Raw genomic sequence first — 20724 nt, 5'->3', positions numbered from 1 at the left:
GAAACGGACAAACTATCACAGTTAAAGATGTGCTAGAACAATGAAATTTTAAAGAACACGGAAATCAAGTTAGCTTCATAAACAGTTAAATCCCAAACCAATTCTGATGCTATTAAGTGCCCTGCATTATCATTAAAAACTAAGAAAGACTTACTGTCCAAAGTATTTGTTAATTGTTTATTTATCAAGAGGAACTATTTCTTAGCCCACATATTCATGTGTCATAGTTCAGGAGTCAGTGACAAACTTCTCGGTAATTCAACCTGAAGAAATTCTGTGAAGGGAAACACAAAGGCTAAGTTAGTGATAAACACTCTCAATACTCACCATCTTTGAGGATCAGTTGAGGTCTATTCCTACTAGTAGACTTCACACCTTGATCACTCACCCTTAGCCACAGAAAAAGCACAGTTCAGGCTACCTGGACTCCAAGTTTCCCTCTCCTTTAAGCTCCTTTAAGCTCCCTGACCACTCTGAATAGCCTCTTTTCCATTTTGGGCATACCACACCTTACTGTCATTGCTTGTGTGCATTGAACAAATTCTTTTTTCCTTCTCCTCAATTCTACGCCCACCACCGCCCCCACCCCACCGCCATTCCCCCTTAAAGCCACATATTGTTTCTGTTCCAAGCCATATTTTTGTTCCTGTCTCCAAATATGTTCTCTCATACAGGTTTTTAAACATCTTAAAAATGGTAAAAATCTAACAAATTTAGCCTATTAATATCTTCTGATTATAAAACGCATGCTCCCTGTAAATTTTGAAAATTTCAAAGTTAAAGCAGATAAGATTATAAACAACCATTAGTATTTTATTGATCTTTTTTCCTTAATACACATGATACCCAACTTATGATGGTTTGACTTACAATTTTTTGACTTTCTAGTGGATTTTCCAGGGTCTTACATGCATTTTTGACTTATGATATTCTAACATATAAGGTTTATTGGGATGTAACCCACATATATATAGTGCAACTGAAATGCTTATTTAGGAATACTGCCAAAATAGCAGTTTCATATTCTCTGTATCACAGCAAATTCATTTACAAGGCATAAACCCAGACTGAAGTGTCAAAAAGAAACTTTACATTGTTCTTTTTTGTTAAATATACACATAAGATTCCAGAGTAGGAAGTCTCATCAGGTACTTCACACATGCTATCAAATCAATTTAGATGTCTTTTCCTCAGCACAGCAGTCAGTCCTTTTCTAGATATAGAACTTTAATTCACACTGTCCATGAGGCATAAGGACTTGTGAATACAACAGACCAAACCAGACCTATGGAAAGCCAGCTAGTCACTCGTGGACACCCACCTAACAAACTATACTGTCCCAAATACTTTTTTTTTAAACAGTGACTTCTAAAACTGTAACATTCATAATGTCAATCTAGCAATTAATAGCATAACCTATAAAAATGATTTTAAACATAAAAAGTAGTTTCATGTCAGCAAGATAAGACTGTGAAGCTCCAGGTCCCCAAACCCTGACAAAAAATAATGAATAAACATATGGACCAAAAATTTAAAAATGTTTAGCTTTATAAGAACTCTAGAAATCAGCTGAGCAGCAACCAAAGGAACCACCTAACCAAGAAAAAGTCACACTCAAAGTAGCAGGAAATTTCATGGCATTTTTGCTCACTCTTGCCAAATGCCCTCCTCAGGGCAATACAGTCAGAAGAAAACTACCCTGTCTCTTCCCTTAAGACATAAGGTAAAGAATGAAACTAGCCTGCAATGTTCTGGTTTGTATGGAGCTGGCCTGAATCAGAGTGCTAATGGGAACAATGGCATAGTTTGGACAGGAGGTTGGAAAGAGCTGAAAGCAATAATGGGTACCATGGCATGAGTGAGCTGCAGGGGAACACAGACCTACAGAAACCTGTGGGCAAGAGAGCAGAGGCAAAAGAATACAACAGAACAGCTAAGACTCCAAGAGGAAGCTGGAGGCAAACTCAGGAAAACTAAGAAAAACTAAACGCAGCTGTGTATAGGAGGAAACTAAAACTAATGCATATGCACAGGCCCAGGGAAGATGGCATCCCCAGAAAAAGTTTGAGAGGACACCAAGCCTTATGGTGCGCTAATCAGTGAAGGCCTTTCCATGCACAGAGTCAGTCTGCACAGGGAGAGGTAGCTGGTTTTGCAAATGCCTGAATTTCACAAAAGATCACAAGGCACATAAAAGAAATACGGAAACACGAACGATTGAAAGAAACAAATCTCCACAAACCAACTCTAAAGAAACAGAAGCTGCTGACTTACTCTAAAAAACTTAAGAACAACTATCTAAAAAATGCTTAATGAGCTAAAGGAGAATGTGGACAACTAAGCAAAATTAGGTAGACATTATATAAACAAGTGAGAATATAAACAAAGAGAAAATGATTTCTGAAAACCAAACACACTCTGGAGGTGAAAAATATAGTAACTGAATGGGGGGAGAAGGGGTAGGAATCACTAGAGGGATTTAACAGCAGACTCAGGCAGAGGAAAGAATCAGGAAACTTGAAGACATATCATTTGAAGTTATCAAGTCTGAAAAGCAGGCCAGACATGGTGGCTCATGCCTGTAATCCCAAAACTTTGGGAGGCCAAGGTGTTAGGATCACCTGAGCCTAGGAGTTCAAGACCAGCCTAGGCAACATGGTGAAACCCCGATCTCTATCAAATTAAATTTTTAAAAGTCTGGAAGAGGAAAAAAAAAAGTAACTAGCTTAAGACATCTGACTACACCAAGCAGACCAATATAGGTATTTTGGGAGTCCCAGAAGAGAAAAAGGGCAGAGAGCTTAAAAAACCAAACAAAACACCTGTCAACTGAGAATAATACATCCCACAAAACAGTCCTTCAAAAATGAAGGAGAAATTCCCAGATAAAAAAGTCAAAGGAGTTTTATCATTAGATTTGCCTTACAGAAATGCTAACGTGCTAAAGGGAATACTTCAAGTTGAAACAAAAAGGACACCAGTCAGTAACTCAAAGTCATGTGAAAATATAAAGTTCTCTGGCAAAGAATACAGAAACTTGTATTAAAATTTGGTTTGTGCCAGGTACAGTGGCTCATGCCTGTTATCCCAGCACTTTGGGAGGTCCAGGCAGGCAAATCACTTGAGGTCAGGAGTTCAAGACCAGTCGGGCCAACACGGTGAAATCCCATCTCTACTAAAAATATAAAAATTAGCTGGGCACAGTGGGGCGCATCTGTAATTCAAGCTACTCAGGAGGCTGAGGCATGAGAATTGCTTGAACCCACGAGGCAGCAGTTGCAGTGAACCGAGATTGCATCACTACATTCCAGCCTGGGTGACAGAGTGAGACTCCATCTCTTTAAAAAAAAAAAAAAAAAAAAATTGGTCTGTAAATTCACTTTTAATTCTTTTATAGGATTTAAAAGACAAAAGCATAAGAACTATAGGTCTATGTTAATGGATACATAATATATAAACACATAATGTGTGATACCGGTAACACAGGAAAAGAGGGTGGGTGGTGTAAAGGAGTTGAGTTTTTATATGCAATTGAAGTTGTTGTAAGTTTAAAATAAATCATTATAACTTTAGCATATTTCATGTAATTCCCATAGTAACGAAAAAGAAAATACTGAATACAAAAGGAAAGACTGAAACATGTCCCTATAAAAGAATGAGGAAAGAAATGAGGGACAAAGAAGCTGTAAGACATACAGAAAACAAAATGGCAATACTGTGTCTTTATCAGTAATAACCTTAAATGTAAATGGATTAAACTCCCCAACCAAAAGACAACGACAGAGTAGATTAAAAACCTGGATCCAATTATATGCTGTCTACAAGACTCACTGTAGATGTAAGGACACACAAGTTGAAAGTGAAAGGGTGGAAAAAGGTGTACCACACATATAGTAACCAAGAGAACAGGGGTAGCTACACTAAATCGGACAAAATAGACCAAGTCTAAAATGTTACAAGAGACAAAAAAGAACATTCTATAATTTAAAAAGATTAATTCTAGATCTAGCAATTATAAATACATATGCACCAAACATCAGAGCTCTAAATATATGAAGCAAACACTGACAGAATTGAAGGGAGAAGCAGACAGTTCTACAATAGCAGTGGAGGACTTCAATACCCCACTTTCAATAACTGATAGAACTAGACAGAAGGATTAATAAGAAAACACAGGACTTGAACAACACTATAAATCAACTGGACCTAACAAAACACTCCATCTAACAACAGAATACACATTTTTCCCAAGAGCACATGGAACATTCTCCAAGACAAACCATATTTTAGGTCACAAAATAAATCTTAAATTTTAAAAGACTGGCAATCATACAAAGTATCTTTTCTGATCACAATGGCATGAAACTAGAAATCAAAAGCCAAAGGAAAAGAGGAAAATCCACAAACGTGTTTCAGTTAAACAGACTCGAACAATCAATAAATTAAAAATAAATTACAAGGAAATTTTAAAAGAAAAACTATATCAACCTAAGAACTAGAAAAAGAGGAATTAAACCCAAATGTAGCTGAAGTAAATATTAGAGATAAAAAAATAGATTACAATAGAGAAAAATCAAAGCCAACAGTCAGTTCTTTGAAAAGATCAAATCAACAAACCTTTAGTCACACTAATAAAAAAGAGAACCACCAAACAACAGAGGGAACATTACAACTGATTGTACAGATCTAAAAGGAGTGAGAATGCTATGAACAATTACATGTAAACAAATGGGATGACCTAGAAGAAACAGAAATACACAACTCAAAAAAGAAAATTTTGTGGGGGATGGAGACAGCATCTCCCTCTGATACCTAGGCTGGAGTGCAGTGGTGTAATCACTGCTCACTGCAGCCTTGACCTCCTAGACTCCGGTGATCCTCCCAGGTAGCTGGGACTACAGGTGTGCGCCATCACACACATTATTTTTTGTATTTTTTTTTGTAGAGACAGGATTTCACCATGCTGCCCAGGCTGGTTTCAAACTCCTGGGCTCAAGCAATTCACCTGCTTTGGCCTCCCAAAGTGCTGGGATTAGAGGCTTTATGAGCTACCACACCCACCCTAGAAATACAACCTAACCAAGACTGGATCAGGAAAAAAGTAATGTGAACATTTATAACTAGTAGGAATTTTTAGTCCGTAGCAAAAACTTCAACAAAGAAGAGCCCAAGACCACATGGTGAATCCTACCAACCTTTTTTTGAGATAGGGTCTCATATTCTGTTATCCAGGATGGAGTGCAGTGGCACAATCTCAGCTCACTGCAACCTCCACCTCCTGGGTTCAAGCAATTCTCCTGCCTCAGCCTCCCAAGTAGCTGAGACTACAGGCATGCACCACCACACCCAGCTAATTAAAAAAAAAATATATATATATATATACTTTTTTTTTTTTTTTTGGTAGAGACAGGGTCTTGCCATGTTGCACAGGCTGATCTTTAACTTCTGGGCTATAGTGATCCTCCTTTCTCAGCCTCCCGAAGTGCTGGGATTATAGGCATGAGCCACCATGCCCAGACCTCTACGAAACCAGCACCAATCCTCCTCAAGTTTTTCCAAAAACAGTGAGAAAAAGGGAACATTTCCACATTCATTCTATAAGGCCAGCATTATCCTGATACCAAAGACAAACACACAAGAAAACTATAGGCCAAATCCTTGAACACAGATGCAAAAATCCTCAACAAACCACTAGCAAACCAGATTTGACAGTGCATTAAAAGAATCATACACCATGATTAAGTGGAATTTATCCCTAGGATGCAAGGATAGTTCAATATATGCAAATCAATAGATGTGACATAACACACTGACAGAATGAAGGATAAAAAACACATCTCAAAAAAATGCAGAAAAAGTATTTGACAAAATTCAACATCCTTTCATGATCAAAACTATCAACAGAAGGAATGTACTTCAACCCAACCATGGCCAAAAAGGACAAACTAATATACTGAACACAGAAAACGTGAAAGCTTTTCCTCTAAGACCTAGAACCAGACAAGGATGCCCACTCTTGCCACTTCTATTCAATGTAGTACTGGAAGTCCTAGCCAGAGCAATGAGGCAAGAAGGAATAAGCAGCACCCAAAAAGGAAAGGAATAAGTAAAACTATCTGTTTACAGATCACATAATCTTACCTCCAGCAAACCCTAAAGATTTCTCACACAGAAGTGTCAGAATAAATGAATTCTGCTAAGTTGGAGGATACAAAAATCAGCTCTTTCTATATACACCAACAAGAATGAAATAAAGGAATCCCTAATAAAGGAAATTAAGAAAATAATTCTATTTATAATAGCACCAAAAATAATACTTAGGAATGTATTTAACCAGGAATATGAAAGACTTAAACACTGACCTAGATGAAACAGATATATACCTGTACACTTAGCAAATCTGAATCATGCAATCCCCACAGTAACCACAAAGAAAATACAGAATACACACAAACGGAAATAGGAAGGAAACTGAAACACGTCACTGCAAAATAAAGGAAAAGTACGGAAAGAAATGTGTGTCCTTGGACACACTGTTTTGATTACAGTAGTCTTTCATCCAGGGTGGTATGTTTCAAGACACCTCCAGTGAATTCCTGAAACTAGGGATGGTACCAAACCCTACATAGCTATGTTTTTTCCTATATACACACACATCTATAATAAAGTTTAACTCATAAATTAGGCATAGTAAGAGATTACCAACACTAAAAAATTAAAGATGCAAAATACTGCTAAAAGAAATTAAAGATACAAAGAAAGACATCCCATGTTCATGGATTGGAATACTTAATAGTATTAAGATGTCCATACTACCAAAAGTAATCTACAGATTTAATGCAATTCCTATCAAAATCCCAATGGCATTTTTTACAGAAATAGAAAAATCCATCCTAAAATTCACACTCTTAAGGAACCCCAAATAGCTAGAACACTCTCGGGGCAGGGGGAAAAAAAGAACAAAGCTGAAGGACTCACACTTACTGATTTTAAAGCAAACTACAAAGCTACAGTGTAGTAGACATCCCTTATTTGTGGTTTAACCTTCTACCACTTCAGTTACCCACAGTTAACTGCGATTCAAAAACAGGTGAAGACAGTACAGCAAGATATTGAGAAATCACATTCACCTTTTATTACTATACACTATCATTGTTCTATCTTGTTATTGTTGCTAATCTCTTACTATGCCTAATTTATGAGTTAAATGTCATCATAGGTAGGTATGTATAGGTAAAACAACATAATATATATAGGGTTTGTACTATCTGTGGTTTCAAGAATCCACTGGAGGGGTCTTGAAACATATCCTAGATAAAACAGACTAGTGTAATCAAAACAGTGTAGTACTGACCTGAAGACAGACATACAGACTAATGAAATAGAGAGCCCAGAAATAAACTCTCACATTTAGAGTCAAATGATTTCACCAAGGTACCAAGATCATTCCATGGAAGACGACAATCTTTTTTGTTTTTTTTTGTTTGTTTTGTTTGTTTATTTTTATTATTTTTTTTTTGAGACGGAGTCTTGCTCTGTCGCCCGGGCTGGAGTGCAGTGGCCGGATCTCAGCTCACTGCAACCTCCGCCTCCCGGGTTCACGCCATTCTCCTGCCTCAGCCTCCCGAGTAGCTGGGACTACAGGTGCCCGCGACCTCGCCCGGCTAGTTTTTTGTATTTTTTAGTAGAGACGGGGTTTCACCGTGTTAGCCAGGATGGTCTTGATCTCCTGACCTTGTGATCCGCCCGTCTCAGCCTCCCAAAGTGCTGGGATTACAGGCTTGAGCCACTGCGCCCGGCAGAAGACGACAATCTTAACAAATGATTTTGGGAAAACTGGATACCACATGTAAAAGAATACAGTCAGCCCTTTACACCCTAGACAAAAATTCAAGTGAATCAAAGATCTAAAGATAAGAGCTAAAACTATAAAAGTCATAGAAGAACACATAAAAAAGACTTCATGACACTGGATTTGGCAATGACTTACTGAATATGACACTAAAAGCACATAAAACAAAAGTAAAAATAAATTCGACATCTAAATTTCTGTGCATCAAGGGACGCAACAGAGTGAAAAGGCAACCTATGAAATGGGAGAAAATATTTACAGATCATATCTAATAAGGGGTTAACATCCAGAATATATACAGAACCACAACTCAACCAATAAACAAAAAACCAAATTTGAAAATAGGCAGAACTGAATAAACATTTCTCCAAAGATAACATACAAATGGCATATAAGCACATGAAAAGATGCTCAACATCACAAATAATCAGGAAAATGCAAATCAAAACAATGTGATAACACCTCGTAACTACTAGGATGGCTACTATCAAAAATACCAAAATTATGTCAGGCACAGTGACTCACGCCTGTAATCCCAACACTTTGGGAGGCCAAGGTGGGTGGATCACCTGAGCCCAGGAATTCAAGCCCAGCCCAGGTAATACAGTGAAACCCTGTCTCTACTGAAAATACAGAAGTTAGCCAGGTATGGTGGCACATGCCTACAGTGCCAGCTTCTTGGGAGGCTGAGGCAGGAAGATCCCTTGAGCCTGGGAGGTTGAGGCTGCAGTGAGCCATGATCACACTAGAGCCTGGGTGACAGAAGGAAATCCTGTTAAAAAAAAAAGTGTTGGGGAGGATGGAAAGAGTGTAAAATGGTGCAGCCACTATGGAAAATGGTATGGCAGTTTCTTAAGAAATTAAAAATCCTATGATTCCAGCAATTCCACTTTTGAATATATCCCAAAAGAACTGAAAGCAAGGCCTTGAAGGAATATTTGTATGCCTAGGTTCACAGTATCACTCGCAACAATCAAAAAGTGGAAGCAACCCAAGCGTCTACTGATGGATGAATGGATAACAATGTGACACAACTAAAACAGATCATTCAGCTTTAAAAAGAAAGGAAATTGTGACACATGCTGTAACATGGATGAACCTTGAGTACATTACACTAAGTGAAATAAGCCAGTCACAAGAAAACAAATACTGTATGATTCTACTTACAAGATGCCTGGGGTAGCCAAATTCTTAGAAAGTAACACAGTGGCTGTCAGGGTCTAAGTGGAGGTGTGAATGCGTTGCTTAATGGATATAGTTTCAATTTCGTTAAGATGAAGAATTCTGGAGACTGGTTGCACAACGTGAATGAACTTAACACTACTAAACTGTACAATTAAAAATGATTAAGATGGCAAATTTTACATTACAGATACTCCTTAACTTACCATCAGGTTACATTCTGATAAAACCATCATAAGTTTAAAATATCTTAAGTTGAAAATGCATTTAATACACCTAACCTACATCATAGCTTAGCCTTCCCTATCTTAAATGTGCTCAGAACACTTATGTTAGCCTGCAGTTGCAGAAAATCATCTAACACAAAGCCTAGCTTATAACAAAACACTGAGTATCTCACACAGCACTACAGAATACAGCATCAGTTGTTTACCCTTGTGATTATGTGTCTGACTGGGAGATGTGGTCATTGCTGCTCCCCCACATCACAAAAGTATTGTGCCACTTATTGCTCATGTGGACAAAGATCAAAATCCAAAGTATGGTTTCTACCAAATGTGTATCACTTCCACACCATCATAAAGTCAAAAAATCTTAAGTCCAAACATCGTAAGTCACGGATAGTCATCTGTATTTGCATTTTACCACAATTAGAAATTTTTTTTTTAAGTAACTTCAAATAACCATATTACCTTTATATTCCAAGGATTACTTTACACTCTGAAAGATACCAGCCTTCCTCATCTCCTCAAAATCTTTCATGGCATCATAGTTTCTGTAGAAATCTGCGTATGCCTTCTTTCTTTTATCAGCCACACCAAACTAAAAAGCAACCATCCATTAGTTTATTTTTCAGATTACTGGAAATTAGATTTCAGATTATAATACCTAAAGACAAGGTAGAACACATGTTTTTGTTCACCCTTTAATTTAAACCCTACATTTTCTAAGGGGTGGAGGTCGTGACAGATAAAAAGGAAGACAAAGTCTAAGAAACTGTTAAATTTGCAAAGAAAAGAATAGGGGAATAAGGTGTCTATTTTGTTTTGTTTGAGTTTTCCGTACACAAAGGGCGGGCGGGGTTCAACAGAGAAAGAACAAATGAAGATTCAAGACAAAAATGGAAAGTTTAAGTGACTTTACTATTATTTTTTTTTAAACATGGGGTCTCCCTCTGCAGAAATACACAAAAATCATGCTACCTGATGGAATAATATAGTAAGAATCCTTTACCTGACCAGTTTTACTACTTCACTTCTACTTGAATTACCAATTTCTTCCCAGTAATAAATCAAGAGGCAGAGGCCGGGTGTGGTGGTTCATGCCTATACTCCCAGCACTTTGGGAGGCCAAGGGGGGCAAATCATGAGGTGAGGAGTTGGAGACCAGCCTGGCCAACATGATTAAACTCCATCTCTACTAAAAATACAAAAATTAGCCGAGCATGGTGGTGGGCAGTTGTAATCCCAGCTACTTGGAAGGCAGAGGCAGGAGGACTGCTTTAACCCAGGAGGCCTCGGAGGGTTCACTGAGCCAAGATCGTGACACTGCACTCTAGTTTGGGTGACAGAGCAAGACTCCGTCTTGAAAAAAATAAAATAAAGAGGCAGAAGCGCAAGTGCTGGGGGCCATCATTACACGTACAGTTAATTTGGACTCTCCCTACTTCATTTAGTCATCCATCTGACAGACAGGAGACAGCCAACGGTCCTGGAAAAACAGCCTGAAGGCTGAAAGGCCAGACTGTTGGACCCAGATCCCAAAACCCTGAGGGAGAACTGCACATTTGCCTGCCCTTTCAGGACTGATTCTTTTTGGCTAATGGCCACAGGCACACTGGGGGTAAACAGGGTGGAGCCAGGAGAAGGTGCACCTTTTGCAGTGGGAAGGACCCTAGTCTCTTCAGCTCCTGTGTGGTGGCTTGGTATTCAATCTATGAGGTGGGAGCCTGTCAGCAGGACACCCCCTCACTTTGCCGAGAGTCCGTTTTATTTGTTCCTTTTCAGCCAATAAATTCAGCCCTCCTCACCCTTCAGTGTGTCCATGTGCCTAATTTCTCCTGGTTGTGACACAAGAACCCAAATTTAGCTAAACTAAGGAGCAAAAACTGCATCACATCCATCCCTTCTACAAACATTTACTTCATGCCCACTATATGCCAGGCAGCAGGAATCTCAAGGACCAAAAGATTTTTTGTGCTTGTCTCTCCAAAGAGTACCAAAGCATAGGTCCACTTACTGCTTTCTCAGTGTTCCATCTCCTCTTTGCTCTCCCAGTTCTCCCCATTTTTTTTTTTTTGAGACAGTCTGGCTCTATCACCCAGCCTGGAGTGCAGTGGTGCGATCTCGGCTCACTGCAACCTCCGCCTCCCCATTTTTTTTTTTTTTGTTTTGAGACAGAGTCTCGCTCTTGTTGCCCAGGCTGGAGTGCAGTGGTGCAAACTTAGCTCACTGTAACCTCTGCCTCCTGGGTTCAAGCAATTCTCCTGCCTCAGCCTCCCAAGCAGCTGGGATTACAGGTACCCGCCACCACGCCCAGCTAATTTTTTTGTATTTTTACTAGAGATGGGGTTTCACCATGTTGGCCAGGCTAGTCTGAAACTCCTGACCTCAGGTGCTCTGCCCGCCTCTGCCTCCCGAAGTGCTGGGATAACTGGCGTGAGCCACTGCACCTGGCCTCGCCTCCCAACCTTGGCTGACACCACTGCTTCCCAGGCTCAAGCCAACCTCTCACCTCAACCTCCCAAGTAGCTAAGGCCACAGGCATATCATGTATTTTTGTAATTTTCGAAGAAATGCGGCCAGGTGCGGTGGCTCACGCCTGTAATCGCAGCACTTTAGGAGGCCAAAGTGAGCAGATCATGACATCAGGAGATCGAGACCATCCTGGCTAACACGGTGAAACCCCATCTTTACTAAAAAATACAAAAAAATTAGCTGGGCATAATAGTGGGCACCTGTAGTCCCAGCTACTCGGGAGGCTGAGGCAGGAGAATGGCGTGAACCCAGGAGGTGGAGCTTGCAGTTAGCCGAGTTCGCGCCACTGCACTCCAGCCTGGGCAACAGAGTGAGACTCCGTTTCAAAAAAAAAAAAGAAAAGAAAAGAAATGCCCAGCTAATTTTTGTATTTTAGTAGAGATGTAGTTCCTCCATATCTCCCAGGCTGGTCTTGAACTCGTGAGCTCAAGCAATCTGCCCACCTCGGCCTCCCAAAGTGCCAGGATTACAGGCATGAGCCACCAGACCCAGTCCCTTGCCCTAACTTGCAAGGCTCAAATTCTACCTCCTCTATCAAATAGCTATGACCCACAATAACTGTGACCCACAACATCCCCCAAAACCATTCCTTCAGTTATGTTCTATCTTGCAATGTCTTCTAATTTTTTTTTTTTTTTTACCTCCCCAACTTGACTCTAAGTTCTTTAAGAACAGAGATTTAGATACACGTCTTTTGTGTCCTCCAAAGCACTTGGAACACTACATTACCTAACACCGTACTGAATTTTATACACTGCCTCTTATTCAACAAGTCCTTTTAAGAACCTATTTGTGTGTCCAGCACCCAACAATAGGGTGACACAGTAAACAAAAGACATGGTACCTGCCTTAATGAGGCTCACAGCCCAGTAAAGAATATAAACACTAAACAAAAATTAAGTACAAAGAGTTTAAAAGCAAAGCTCTGAATTCTTTCATGGGGTATTATGACAAGAATGATAAACATATGTATTATCAAAAGCATTTTTATGGAAAAGTTGTAAATATGCAGCCTTTGATTAAAAATAAAAGGCGTAACAAAATCCACATTAGGGAGAGTGTTAAAATACAATTCTGTGACAATTACTCAAGGTGTCAAACAGAACCATAATCAGCCGACCATTCCTGCACCTTCCACACTCATGGATTCAGCCAACCAAGGACTGAAAATATTTGAGGAAAAAAATAAAAAATGCTACAAAATTAAAAATACAGTATAAACTACTGACATAGCATTTATATTGCATTAGGCATTATAAGTACTCTAGAGATGATTTAAAGTATCGTCAGGGCTCCTGAACCAATCCCCCATGGATAGAGGGGCAGAGCCCCTCTGCATACTAGCTTCTGTAATGGGTTGAATTGTGTTTGACCAAACTTCATGTGTTTAAGTCCTAACTCTCAGTACCTGAGAATCTAAACGTTTTTGGAAATAAGGGCTTTAACGAGATAACTAAGTTAAAATGAGGCCATTTAGGGTGGGCCCTAATCCACTATGACTGATGTTCTTTTAAGAAATTCAGCAAGCCAGGTGCAGTGGCTCACGACTGTAATCCCAGCACTTTAGGAGGCCCAGGCAGGTGGATCCTTGAGCCCAGGAGTTCAAGACCAGCCTGGACAACGTGGCCAACTCTGAAACCTCATCTCTACAAAAAATATAAAAAGTAGCCAGTTGTGGTGGTGTGTACCTGCAGTCCCAGGTACCGGGTGACAGAGTAAGACCCTGTCTCAAAGAAAGAAAGAAAAAGGAAAGAAGGAAAAAAAATGAAAAGAAGGGCAGAAAAAGGAAAGAAGGAAGGAAAGGGAAAGGAAAAGAAGTTCAGCCACAGATATATGCCCACAGAGGACCCTGTGAAGACAAAAGAAGGGAGCCATCTACAAGCCAACAGAGGCCTCAGAAGGCATCAGCCCTGCCAACAGATTTCTAGCCTCCAGAACTGCGAGCAAATTTAAGGCACCCAGTCTATGGTTCTTTGTTATGGCATTCCAGCAAACTAACAAGTTTCATTTAAAGATGGAGGACAAGCTATAGTTCCTGTCACACTGAGGTGAGTGCAGAAAGTGTTAGAAGGAAACACATTACAAGGGGGATTTCTTTAGAAGATTTTTCAACCAAACACACATACTTTATGACCTTTGGCACAAAGTAAAAAACATACATACCTTATACAAAGCTGCAACTCCGAGGGATAGCACGAATGCTGTAACCATATGAAATCGCAGGCGCTTGGCCAGAAGGCCACGCATCTGAGGTTTTGGCAAAACTTCGGGTGCCATGGTAGTTGCCGTCCTTGATACGTATGCCAACCTTAAGAGATTCAGAAAATATGATTAAGTACAGAGTTTATTTAAGCCATAAACTTGAGAATGGTCACCTGGAAGCATTGGAGTTGTCCTGAATATAAACTCCGATTAGCAGCAGTTACAAATGAAATGTTTTTCTTTTTTGGCAGAAACAGGGTCTAGCTGGTCTTAAAAACTCCTGCCCTCAAGTGATCACCCTACCTCATCTTCTCAAAGTGCTGGGATTCCAGCCTACAAGTGGGTTAAGAAAAAATTAGAGGCAATTCCTAAATTGTTCATCAAGAATTTACATTTAAATAACATAAACTATTGACTGACTAAACGCTGTCATTTGTGTCACAAATCCAGGAATAACATTTGGGTTGAGACATGGGTGAGGGGCGGGACTGAAGTCCAATACTCAGGTCTCTGGGCCCTACATATCTCATGTAGCTCTCCCTACTGAGCTTTTTTTCCTTTCTCGGGTAAAATAATAAAAGAAAAGCTCTGAAGAAAATAATATATCAAAAGAATTCTCATGCACAGTACATTTTACTACCTAGAGAATCACAGCACGACAGTGGATGGATTCCTCTCACAAAGCCTAAGCTGTCTCTTGGCTTAGCTTGTTTCACCTCTCCCTCCCCCGGCCCCCATACACTGAGCGACTACCATAAATAAAGGCGACTAACTGCGGCACACTAGTAATGGTTGAGCAAAGGCAACAAAAATCTTTCCCAACAACAAGAAAAACAAGCAGTAGCTCCACATTGTAATTAACGATGGCAAACCCATTTATGGAACATTTACTCTTCTAAAAATTTTCTGTCCACTCGTTAAACCTTCGCGACAACCCTGTCAGATCATGAGACAGGTGTTTTCCACGGTCACACGATATACCATTAAAACCTGGACGGGAACGCGGCAATTGCCATGAGGGCCCAAATTACCTAACTACTCCTTCGCCCAGCCTCACCCGGGGGCCCAAAGACCCTTGCGTCCCTGCAGGCCTTCAGCTAACGCGGCCGGGGGTAGGATGGGAAGCCGTGGGGCGAGGGAGGTTGCAGGAAGCCCATCCTTTCCCTCCTGCGACAGGCACGGTGACCCTCCTCCATCTTCCCAGCTCTAATTTAAAACGCTGCCACACAGCGAGCGACGCTGCCAGCTGCTTCGCCTACACTGACCCTTGCGCCTCACGACCAGCTGCAGAAGAAACCACTAACCCTTTTCTCACGGGAGAGAAACACCGGGGCCAAATAGGTCAAATGACCTCACAAGGTCACGATGGCTGGGAAAAAGTGCAGCGGGTACTGGCCCCGGGTCGGCTCACTCCGAAGCCCGCTGGGTCCTCGAGGGTCCCGCAGCCCACCCGGCTTCGGTGGGGCCGTCGCAACCCACCCGGTCCCTGTGGTCCGCCCGCCGCCCTCCTGAGGCCGCAGCGGAAGTGTGAGGGGGTAGATGCGGAAGAAAGGCCCGAAGCTTCACCACGGCCGAGACACAGAGTCACGACTAAATCCGAGGCAGAGAGAAAGCGGGAGGCTGCCGTTGTGACAACCCGAAGTGTCGCGGTGGAGATGCAACACGGACCACACTTACCTCAATACCAACGTCCTTCCCGACTAAAGGAAAAATGGACGGCATTCCAGCCGCGCGCAGGCGCAGAATAACAGTGCACGGAGAGAACCTGGCGACGGTAGCCGAAGGAGTTCAAAAGACCTTTAGCGCGCCCACCGCAGGTGACAGCCGAAGTTCTTTTTCGTGGTCTGCTTCTTTCCTGTGTGACCTTGCAAAACGAGCTTGACCTCCTTATCTATCGACCTCTTTATCTTCTTAGTAAATTGAAGATATTAGTCGTACTCATACACAGAGTCCCAAAACACGTGCACAAACCGACATTTTAATTATAACCAACCTTATGCGAATAACTGTTTGGCTTGGGTAAAAGGTGAAAAAGCCGACTTCTAGGAGCTCAGAGCCCAGAAGATGAGAAAGAGAAACAGATTAATACCGATCCTATGAAGTGGGCACTACCACAGAGACGTGGCCCAGCTACTGCAGAAGCAATTCTCTACCTGGCAAAGCTGAGGACGTTTTGACAGAGGGGCGGTATTTGTGTGGGGTTCTTAAGAAAGCACAAGGGTTTTGAAGGAAGGCAACTGGAAGTTCGTGGAAAGTGGTGTAGACGGGTGAGGCTCTTGTGCCTTAATGATGCCGAGCTGTTTTTATTGAAATAACCTGAATTTGCAAAGTGTTATTTAAGTCAACCCATCAAGCCCTGTGGAAGATAGCTGGGACACAACAGATGCATGATATTGAGTCAATACACTGAGTACCTACTACGTGCCTGATTCTGCTAAACAAGAGGACAGAGGACACTCATTCTGGTCAGGGAGTCTTTGTCCTCAACCTATTAACAAACACTCTGGAGGTGAAACCTTTGAGCCACGAAGAAAGGTACTAATTGAAGCTCAGAAGTAGGTTTGGACTTTACCAACGTTTTTCAGGCCTCTTATCAAGCAAGGGTCTACCCAGCTGAAAATCTTTGCATGGAATTTGTCCAAAGAGTAATTTGTTTCTACTCTTTCCTTCCCAACCCCGACTATTGGCCCAAAGAAGAAGTGGTGAACTTCAGAGTTCACACGGATTAGTGTATGTGAAACCATCAGGAAAAGCTTCAGACAAGATGTGGAAGAGATAGAAGCAGAACTGAGTTTCAGTCTAATGGAAAGGCTGGAAAACTGGAGAAATTGGAGAGACAACATTGGCTGGGAGAAGATGGCAAAGACAGGCACACTCAGGGCACAGAGCCTGAACTGAGTGAAATACTGAGTGTTTATTCTGTGCTTCCCTAGCTATCCAGTGAACCATAGTGAATGACTGAGGGTGACACATGAATAAAACCTGAGCGGTAGGAGTGAAGAGAGACATGCTACATATAGGTTCTGTCTTAGAACCGAACAGACCTGGATTTGAGACCCAGCTCATCAACTTGTAGCTGGCAAATTTCTTAATCTTTCTAAGTCTGCTTTCTCCTCTAAAAATAGTACCCATTTTGTTGGGTTGTGATGTAAATTAAATGGGATAATGTATATGCAGCTTGAGTATCCCTTATCTGAAATGTTTAAGACCAGAAGTGTTTCAGATTTTGGATGTTTTCAGATTTTTGAGTATTTGCAGAATACATACCAGTTGAGCATCCCAATAGGAAAATCTGAAATCCAAAATGCTCCACTGAGTATTTCCTTGAGCACCACATCAGTGCTCAAAAGTTTTGAATTTTGGAGCATTTTGGATTTCGGATTTTCAGATTAAGGGTGCTCAACCTATACAGTGCTTGACAAACAGGCCTTCTGAATATGCATTCCTCCCTGTGTACTTTTACCTGTCCTGCATTCCTTCCATCTTCCTTTTAGTAGCAGTGCTTAATTGTCTTTCAAGTAATCAATCCTTCATCACTGCTAGCCATGTGATTCTACAACAGTCAAATCTTATTCCAAACTGGGTGTGGTGGCTCACACCTGTAATCCCAGCACTTTGGGAGGCCAAGGCAGGTAGATTACTTGAGCCCAGGTGTTGGAGACCAACCTGGGCGACACAGTGAGACCACCATCTCCACAAAAATATTAAAACTTAGCCAGGCATAGTGTGGTGTATGCCCATAGTCCCAGCTACTCAGGAGACTGAGGCTGGAGGATCACTTGAGCCCAAGAGTTGCAGGCTGTAGTGAGCTATGACTGCACCATTGCACTCCAGTCAGACAGAGTGAGACCCTGGCTCGAAAAAGAAAAATCATTATTCCAGTTGAGCAGGCGACCCAAGAGTAGCCAAGCAATGTGGCCCATCCCCTTGGCCACAGTAATTTGTTGGGGATGGGCACAGGATTCTGGCCAGGCCAGTGAAACTCAATTCTATGACTTATGTTGAAACTATTGGGGAAAAGGATCTCTTTTTATAGAGAGAAGAGTTTGCACTGGGTTGGAGTAGGGATCTTGCAGATCTGTGAGAGTATAAGGCCAGAGGGTACTGTGTGCCTATAATGCATCAAGCACAGCATATGACAAAATGACATGAAAAGCCTCATGAAACTTTCATTCTAGTGGGCTTCGAGGAAAAAAACCAACAAAAATAAAAAAGGTATCTGAAGGAGGTAAGTGGAATGGAAACAACAGAGTAGGTATTAAGAAAGTCTGTGTGAAGAGGTATCTTTTTTGTATTGAAAGATTGATGAAACAACCCATGAAAGAAGCCCATGGTTTACACTAAACTAAAAGATGGCTCAGTGTAAAGACTGGGTTTGTTCTACATAGCCCTAAGGAATAAAGTAGAATGGATGAGTGGAAGATACTGGGAGTTAGATGTCAGTTAAGTATTCACCATGGCTAGAAATCAGTCCCTTTCAAGGTCATCCTCAACCAGAGACACATCCAGTTGGGGGAGACAAGGATCCCTTAATTGGTAAATTAAGGGATTCACGTGGTAAATCCCTTAATTGGTAAATTAAGGGATTCACGTGGTAAATCCCTTAATTGGTAAAAACACGACCAACAGTCTTGTTGCTACTATGTCCTTCCATTCTGGCCTTGACAATCACCAGGTCAGCATGTTATCTTAAAATGTGTTGATAAGATGCCCTTTTTAAATACAAACTTAGGGGGAACTTGGGTCCACGGCAGGGAAACAGCTGGTTGCATGGCAATAGTGATGCCATCTTGAAGAAAAACTGCCATGATGACCGATGTTTGACTACTGCATACCAAGGTGTTTCCATTGCATGGATAGACCCTCATAAAGATGTTTATCTAACCTCCCCAGTGGTCACAAGTTTTGGTAGAAAGTCTGAGGCATGCAGCTGCACATTTTACCAAAAAAGCTTGCTATATAGAGGATATTTTCTGGAGCACAGGTGCGGGAATCTACCATCCCTCAGCCAACAGAGAGATTGTTTCTGTTCCTAAGTCCCTTTTAAATGTTTCTTCCTAAGAAACTGGATTTGTCAGTCTCTTTCTTCAACCTTTGGGGGCAAGTTTGCGTAGACCTGCTCACCACTGTAGCTTGTTAACTGTGAATCCTGCACTTAGGACAAAACACCCTTGACCATGAATCTTTCCCTTGGGCAGATTTATCAGCCTCTTTTTCAGCCTTTCAGCTTCCTCAGATTTTTGGGGGTAGGTTTGCCTAGCTGTCTACCGCAGCACACCCAGGAACATCCTGGCTCCTCCATCACTATCCTGCTCTGAACATGCTTTTGAGAAAACCTGACCTCTCACCTGTGCTGCAGCCTTTCCTGTTGTGAAAAGTGTATGTAACACCTAGAAAGGCAATTACAATGCCAACAGCTAAAAGGAATGAAATGGACCCTGAAACAAATTAGGCAGTAGTCACTCGAAACACTGGAAAACTTTCAATCCTTTCAACCATAAGATATATCACTGATACGGTATCAATGGGAAGGGCCATAAATAATTTTATGGATTAAGAAAATATGAGGGGCTCAGAAGTTAAAAGGTAACAACAAAAACAACCTCTATCTGAGGTAAAATAGCAGTGTCTGCAATATTTGACAAACCTCAGAGGTAGATCTACTGACTCTTTTACATATAATTTATTTCCACTTTCAAATTTAACAAATAATGAGTGTGTTGAGTCAGAGTTAGATCCTAGAGCTAAGAGACGACAGGCTGGGTGTGGTGGCTTGCACCGTAATCCCAGCACTTTGGAGGCCAAAGTGGGAGGATAGCTTGAAGCCAGGAGTTCAAGACCAGCCTGGGCAATATAGTGAGACCCTGTCTCTAAAAAAAAAAAAAATGTTTTTTAATTAGCCTGGTGTGGTGGCTCACACCTGTGGTCCCAGCTACTCAGGAGGCTGAGGCAGGAGGATCACTTGATCCCAGGAGTTCAAGACTACAGTGAGTGAGCTACACTGCACTCTTGCCTGGGTGACAGAGCAAGACCCTGTATCTAACAGAGAGATAGAGAAAGAAACAGAGAGAGAGAGAGATTTTTCTCTTTACTATTCATTATTACCAAGAAAATCTAGGATTTCAGAGATGCAGCCCAATAATGTAACTAGACTTCCTATTCTGTCTCCCCACTGATTAATAAACAAGAAATCACCAGCCAGATTCAACAGAGAAACTTATCTGACCCTGAAAGTGGACAGGAAAAAGGAGGCATATTCTTTCCCCTAGAATTATCTTCTAAGAATTCAGTTGAGGATATGGACCCTCACAAGGCTTGAGTCTGGGGTACTTTATTTGACCTGACTATATCCAATATGTAAATAAGGATCCAAGGGAACTCATAAGGGCTAAGAGTTTCTTATGCTGAGGGAATTTACCTCTTGTTTATGTCAATTAGCCCATATAAAACTGGTTTTGTTATACATTGTTTTGCTTAAAGTCACAGTTTCCAAGAACCTATTGATGACATTAAGTGAGGACTTACTGTACGTCTCAATTCAGACTAGCCACATTTCAAGTTCTAAGTATGGTTTCTTTGTGACATTGTTATTGACTAAGCAAATGCTGTGAGTGATGATTTGCAAATGACCCCCTGCTCTTAGAGACTGATGACATTCAACATAGTTCCAGGCGAGGTGAGGTTTGCTGGCTCTACATGCCTCCAAAAAGGGAAGCCTGTACCAGAGAGATC

At 41.2% G+C, this 20724-nt stretch overlaps 1 protein-coding gene across 2 annotated transcripts; it reads right to left on the bottom strand.

Moving 5' to 3' along the window:
* Positions 1 to 156: 156 nt before the first annotated feature.
* Positions 157 to 16045, bottom strand: LOC105504339 (cytochrome c oxidase subunit 6C). 2 transcript variants are annotated; one of them, XM_011931763.1, is made up of 4 exons: positions 15670 to 16045; positions 13954 to 14098; positions 9727 to 9856; positions 157 to 274 (listed from the first exon to the last, which is right to left on the bottom strand). In XM_011931763.1, exons 2-3 carry the CDS (start codon positions 14065 to 14067, stop codon positions 9743 to 9745), a joined length of 228 nt encoding a protein of 75 aa, XP_011787153.1. In that variant the 5' UTR covers positions 14068 to 14098; positions 15670 to 16045; the 3' UTR covers positions 157 to 274; positions 9727 to 9742. The 2 variants fall into 2 exon arrangements, with proteins under 2 accessions (XP_011787153.1, XP_011787162.1); XM_011931772.1 differs by lacking the exon at positions 15670 to 16045 and adding an exon at positions 15468 to 15633.
* Positions 16046 to 20724: the final 4679 nt, after the last annotated feature.

Source organism: Colobus angolensis, unplaced genomic scaffold (genome assembly GCF_000951035.1).
Source record: "Colobus angolensis palliatus isolate OR3802 unplaced genomic scaffold, Cang.pa_1.0 Scaffold121, whole genome shotgun sequence".
Lineage (NCBI taxonomy): Eukaryota > Metazoa > Chordata > Mammalia > Primates > Cercopithecidae > Colobus > Colobus angolensis.
The sequence above is the reverse complement of the archived record's forward strand: the minus strand, read 5'-3'. Positions and strand labels throughout refer to the sequence as shown.